Source organism: Cariama cristata, unplaced genomic scaffold, assembly GCF_000690535.1.
Source record: "Cariama cristata isolate BGI_N322 unplaced genomic scaffold, ASM69053v1 scaffold28189, whole genome shotgun sequence".
NCBI classification, from domain to species: Eukaryota; Metazoa; Chordata; class Aves; order Cariamiformes; family Cariamidae; genus Cariama; species Cariama cristata.
The window spans coordinates 8,200-14,415 of record NW_009634542.1 but is presented as its reverse complement, the minus strand read 5'-3'; the positions used below and the strand labels follow the sequence as shown (position 1 = coordinate 14,415).

At 40.5% G+C, this 6,216-nt stretch overlaps 1 protein-coding gene across 1 annotated transcript in view; it reads right to left on the bottom strand.

Annotated features, from left to right (window-relative positions):
- The window catches only part of LOC104167071 (ubiquitin-conjugating enzyme E2 D2-like), a 25,146-nt gene that overhangs the window by 14,592 nt on the left and 4,338 nt on the right, over window positions 1–6,216 (bottom strand). The window contains exons 2-6 of the mRNA XM_009707196.1: window positions 5,936–5,940; window positions 5,007–5,065; window positions 418–449; window positions 251–328; window positions 57–162 (exon numbers count right to left, since the gene is read on the bottom strand). Coding sequence (XP_009705498.1) covers window positions 57–162; window positions 251–328; window positions 418–449; window positions 5,007–5,058 — 268 coding nt within the window. The 5' untranslated portion in view covers window positions 5,059–5,065; window positions 5,936–5,940. The remainder of the gene's footprint in view (window positions 1–56; window positions 163–250; window positions 329–417; window positions 450–5,006; window positions 5,066–5,935; window positions 5,941–6,216) is intronic.

Genomic DNA, 6,216 nt, shown 5'->3' with positions numbered 1-6,216 from the left:
CTAAATCCAAATCAGCAGTTCATTTCAGAGTAAAATTAAATGAGCATTGGAGGTACCTTTTGAAATAGTTAGTGCTGGGGACCACTGTGATCGTAGAATATCAAGACAAATGCTGCCATTACTGTTAATATTTGGATGATAGATTCTTGTTGTAAATGCAACCTGCAGAAGAAGGAAAATTTCAGTGTAGGCTCACAAATATACATTACACCATATGGTAATGAATAGATTTACAGTACAAGCCACTCACCTTAGGTGGTTTGAAGGGATAATCTGTTGGGAAGTGAATTGTCAAGAAAAATACTCCACCTTGATAGGGACTGTCATTCTGTTAATAAAAAAGAATCATTGCATTTTGAACAAGTTATTACAAGAAGACGAGTCAAAAAACATGAACATCAATTCTCTCATACTTACTGGTCCCATTATTGTAGCTTGCCAATGGAACACTGAAAAAGAAAAAGATTTACTTCAGTTTGGAGAAGCTCAACTAATGAACTACTTTCTTCCAGACAAAGCAGCACAGAAAACTCTATTTTAAAAACAAAGCCTTCTGAAAAGCTGCAGGGAAGCAAGCCAAAGAATTAAACAGAGACAGAGCAAAGTACTTGACACTCCACATTTACTTGGTCCATGCGTTGGGATTGCTGTGGTACCACGTACGTACCCTGCAAAAAATTCCATTACAATAAAAATCCAGGCAGCTATAGTTGACATCTACAGACTCAACAAATTTCTGAGTTCAACTTGTAGTTTCCAATGAAGCACCTGAATCAAAGTCCAGTTTCCAATGCCTGCCCTCTCAAAGCAAGCTACAGCAAAGGTACAGTATGCACTCATACCCTTCTTCGGTAGGATCTCCCCTACACAGATCCTTAGTCAAGTGGAGAGTAAGCCTAAGCTTTGTATATATCATATGTAAAGAGGTAATCTAAGCCAGTGGTACCTTGACTGAATGTTTAAGCTTAGTCTCCACAAAGGCCTCAAGGTTTCATTAAAACAGCAGAAAGCAATACAAGTCTTCAGAAAATGCAAGAATGACAGTCTGCTCAATACTTGGGACCAGGATGTGCTAGTACACACTTTAGGTCAAACAGATAAAACTTAAGTCTCACTCGTACGCATCTGTCCAAGAGAACATCTTAATCTGGTAATATAGAAGATTCATGATCAATGTCTTTATGCTGCAGAACATAAGGAAAACAATCAAAGCTGTTAATCTGTACGATGCACATTAGGAAGTTCTCAGGGTTCCTGTGTTCTCCAAAAGCTCTAATGCTAGCCTACGCAAAGAGCACCAGCTTCGCAAATTATTTGTGAAAGTGTGCCACAGGAAGTTTCCTCTCTGCATGGACATCAGCAATATCACATCTTCAGAACTGAGGAGCTGTACAGAAGACTCCAATTGTTGCAAGGTAAGTCTTCAAGACACAGAAGTTGAAGCCACCTGCAGCTGTGTACTTAACTTGCAATTGGTGTCTACAGCTTTCAAGACTACCTCGGCCAAAATTACAGAGTGGCATTACTTGTTCTAATCTAGCATGAGCAGTTTTTAATTACATGTGGTACAGACATTACAGCTGGGAATGATCCCATACAAGGGGGGGGGGGCGGGAAGCAGAGTGGGAACAGCCCTGCCAAGGCGAGGGGAGAAGAGTGTTTGGTTAGAGCTGCAGGTTTGTTACAAAGGGTATTGCAGCTGGTAACACCAGCTAGAGAAACTCTACATTCAACATAGATCAGGAAATCAAGACAGTGGCTCATGTGTTCACAGGCAGTCTTCACCCATTTTAAAAGGGTTCAGACAGCTTTACAAGAAGTCCCTATCACCTGCAGCAGGACAGTGAGAAACCTAGAACAAGAGGACAAAGCGGGAGCCGAAACCCAGCAGTGAAGACTGTGGCTAGTCACAGAAAAACCACCAAGAACTTCACAGGCATCAGTAGATGCTGATAAAATTCATCATGACTGCACTGGACCTTAACATGTATACCTCTGCACACTGAAAATAAGAGTTGATATAACCAACTATTCTCTTAAACCCAACAGGAAACCAGAAAGAAAAACCCTTTCACGGTGAATCTTAACATTATACAAGCTAGAAGGGTGGGTTGGTTGGTTGGGGTTCCCCTCCTCCACAACTCCCACCCCAGACTCAAGGAAAGTGTTTGTTTAACCTAAGTTTTAGATTCTCACAACATCCAGGACAAATTTGATGAACTAAAAAAAGATGGATTTGTCATGCAGAGTTTATTTCCATTGATTCTTTACTTTGAAATCAGCCATTCAAAAAGTTATTTACAAAGTAAAGGGGTTGCTGACTTTCAGTAGCTAATCACAAGTACATGTTTGGAAGTGAACTAAGCCATTGCATAGCACTCTGGAAGTATACTAGTACAATCCAGTCCCAAGCATATTTCCAAAACAAAGGCCAGAGGTGAGTGGAAGAGGGCTAGAACTACATTACCAATAAAATCCTATCCCTACAGTTAACAAGGCAGAAACAGCTCTTCACTTTCCAAGGACAACCAGCTCATAACTGGGGCCAGTTTACATCAGTTGAACTAGACACAAGATACCACTTTGCAAGCACAGCATGTCCTGAACTCAGAGAAACATCACTCTGACGAGGCAACTGAGGCAGACCTAGGGCACTGCGACCTCAGAGAAGGCACCTTTTTGTTGCTGCCACTGCTATCCACTTAACATACACCCAAAGTGTTGCTCTCAGTAGTGAAAGTCTTTCATTAGAGGTCTTTCAAAAAGGTGGCAGAGGAGAAGAATGTAGTATTAAAGCTTTCTGTACGCAGTAGTAACTTTCCATTATAAGCACCACCTCCTCCACAAGATGACCTCCATCACCTTTCATAGCCTTTGGAAACTATGAAGTAGTTTATCACAGCACAAATCACACTTGCAAATTTAAGGGAAGAAAAGCCTCAGACTGGCTCTGCATCTTAGTAATCTCTTTTCCATGAAACTACAAGCTGCTTTGAAATACTATTTTGAAGGTAGAAATAAGTTGTGGAGTACCTAGAAGCTTGACACTACTGCTAAAAACTCTCAAAACCAAGCACAGCTTTCACTTGTTTGAAAGCATTGCTGAACTCCGCTAATTCCAGTATTTCCATTCTCAGGTTTCAAGTGCCTTTTTTTAAACCTAGTCCTACATTTCTATAGCAATGTGTAAGTTTCTGCATGCTTCAGCACTTCTGAATAGTTCAGAAATGATTCAGAAAGATCTTGGCAGCTAATTTCTTCCTTTTAGAAAGGATACCTAAGGTTAGAGCTCTTAGCGCACAGACGGAGGGTTTCCCTACTTAAATCTCTTACTCTCATGAGCTTGGATGCTTTGCTAAACAGCACACTTGTCAGAGACCATGTTGCACAGCAAGTTCAATGCATGCTGTTCAATGGGCATCCCATTCAAAGCTTCCACATGTTCTTATGTAGCCTTTTCTAGGCAGCACAGCTGCTACAAGAAAGTGTAAACACATTCCCTCATCTCATGCATTTTATGCCTTAAATGCCAACGCATTTAATGCATAACGCAAGTACTCGAGTTTATCCCAGTGCTCAGCGTAAAGTTAAAGCAAAAGGTGAATTTGCAAGTGTTCTTGTCTCACTGCAAACACCCTACTGACCTTGCTCACCTAAGCTATGACCAAGAGTTTAATGCTGCTATAAAAAAAATAGTAGTTCACCAGAAGGTATAAAATCCTATTTAACATGAAGACTGTACAGCTTGCAAAACCACTACAGTTTAAAGGCCTCTCCGAAAACCACCACAAAGTACAGGGCAACACTTAAGCTGCCTTATTCACAGCTAATCAAAGCAGATTGGGGAACATTACCTACAACTAAGATAAAGAAGCATCCATATAAACACCATTAAGTCAAGTCACATGATATATCTCGCCCTCCTCCCCAGGCAAAAATACATGCCCAAGATGACAGTAGATCTCCCTACCATAAAACAATTTAGACAAAAAAATTCAGGGTAGGACTTTAAAGAATAACTGCTTCTTTTCTGCTTTAACAGAGCTCCTAGAGCTTCAAAAGGACAGAATGACAACTCCAAACCACACACCAGGTGAACAACCTTGCACAGGAAAGATGACCAGCTGATGTGTAGGTCAAAAAGATCATCCTAGGCTACTTCTTATATGGAAGCAGGCAGGGCCAACTGATTTGAGTACAATTTTCAAACACTACAGTACCATGTGATTTAAGGATGCTCCACCTGCACTTCCCATCTCATACCTAAGCAGCTATGTCCAAATCAAGAGACAAGTTAGTCTTGACTGCAGGATTTAGACACTCTTATTTTGTTTGAGAAAGCCACAAGTAGTATTCCAAATTGAGTAAAATCCTGCTTAAAAATTAAAAAAAAAATCTAACATTGCTTCATGATTCAAGCTTTAATTTACTATCTAGTTTTCCTAACATTCGCATTCTAACCTCTTATCCCCAAGGACTACATTTAACTCTCTTGAAAATAAACGCAGTGTTAACTAACTCCTGTGTAAAACAGAGTTAACCCTGACCTTGCTGTACTAGCATTTAGTATTAGGAGTAGACTGTTTTACTTCTACAGGACCATGTGACTACACCATATGCAGTTTAGATATCAAAGTAGTTCAGAAAGCTGTATGCAGCTGCTTGCTGGTTTGGCCATGCAGCTGCTGAAGTTTACAAACTTCATGCCCTGCAAGAATGCCAGAACAGTTAATTCAAAAGGTGTAACTTAAGACATCCTCAGTGCACAGAGTTGCCACAGAGTTGCCCCATCAATAAAATGGGAGTAACACAGATCTCCAGTGATACACAAGGAAGGTATTAAGAGATATAGAAGGGCAACAAATTTAAGATTAGTACGTGGAGTAGTATGTAGCACTCTAACCAAAAGAAACAGGGTTCTCCTCGCTAAGGAACTGGACATCCTGTTTTAGAAGAAAAAGGGAAAAAATTAGACTGCAGGAGTTTGCTGATAGTAGGATACTCACTGTCATCACCATTTTTCTGAACACTGTGCTGGAGGATCACGTGCCAGATCATTCAACTCCTAAAAAACAGGAACAGTTTAGTTAATTTAATTTCAAAAACAATCATGTTCTTGCTAAAAAAGTTGCTGGTGGCACTTTGGCTATCATTCTTGCTATAGCGAGTTTCCTGAAACCACAAGAATAGCAGCACCACAAAACTAATAGCCAGGACCCCAGAAAGCAAAGTTGCATCTTAAATCCAGACAACGCATTTGGCATATGCATCGGTTACCTCTCCAGGATTCCACACAGTCTTAAGTCACAGCAATCCTCATCAATTCATAGGGTCTATCAGGTTTGCCTTCATTGATAATAGAACTTAAACAGATCCCAAATATTATGAAGGTAGTATTCATTCCATTATCTCCAGGTCACAGAGAGATAAGATGGCCTCAATCCAACAACTCTCAGTATTAGCCTTATTTTATCTCCTGTATTGTAACAGCTCCCAGGTTGCTCCAGCTATAGCGATCTAGTTTACCACCTCAAGCCTGCAGTAGCTTTTTTGCAGCATACAAAACTACAATAACCCATGGTTGTTTCATCTCCAGATGTTTCCATCAGTGAATATAGGTGCTTAAATGGAATAAAACACAAGGTCGTCTGTACCTATAGAATTGGTAGCCCACAAATAGAAATCCTCACTTTTCAAGCAGCTGTGTCAGTCAAATTTTCTTCCGAAGAAATCCTATTATGAGTCTCAACTGCTCTGGCCAAACAGGTTGAGTAATTCAGAACACTTCTGAAATACCAAGTTTCAATTTGAAGCAAAATTTCAGCCCAGATCAGAAAGAGTCCACACATCGTCACCAGTAACTCACATTAGCAATTTGCTCAGGAAGTGGGCATTTAGTGGGAAGTGCAAACAGAGTAAAACTTTAAAGTCAAACTTTGTCTATGCTATTTCTGGCTCAGTCACTGACCTGCTTCGCATGATGGGCTCAAACATACTAACTTTTTTCTGTGCTAGCTCAGTCTAGAAAGCTAAACATAAACACCACACAACCATTATAAGGACGACTAAATCTAGCATTCAGGAAACACTCCCATGCTGTCCCTAGCCCGCTGTGCATTCAGCTTTTCACCTCGCAGCCTACGCAGGTTACCGGCAACAGTCCACAGTAGAGTCTCACACCAGACTTACCTGAAGCTTTCAATAGACAGAACACTT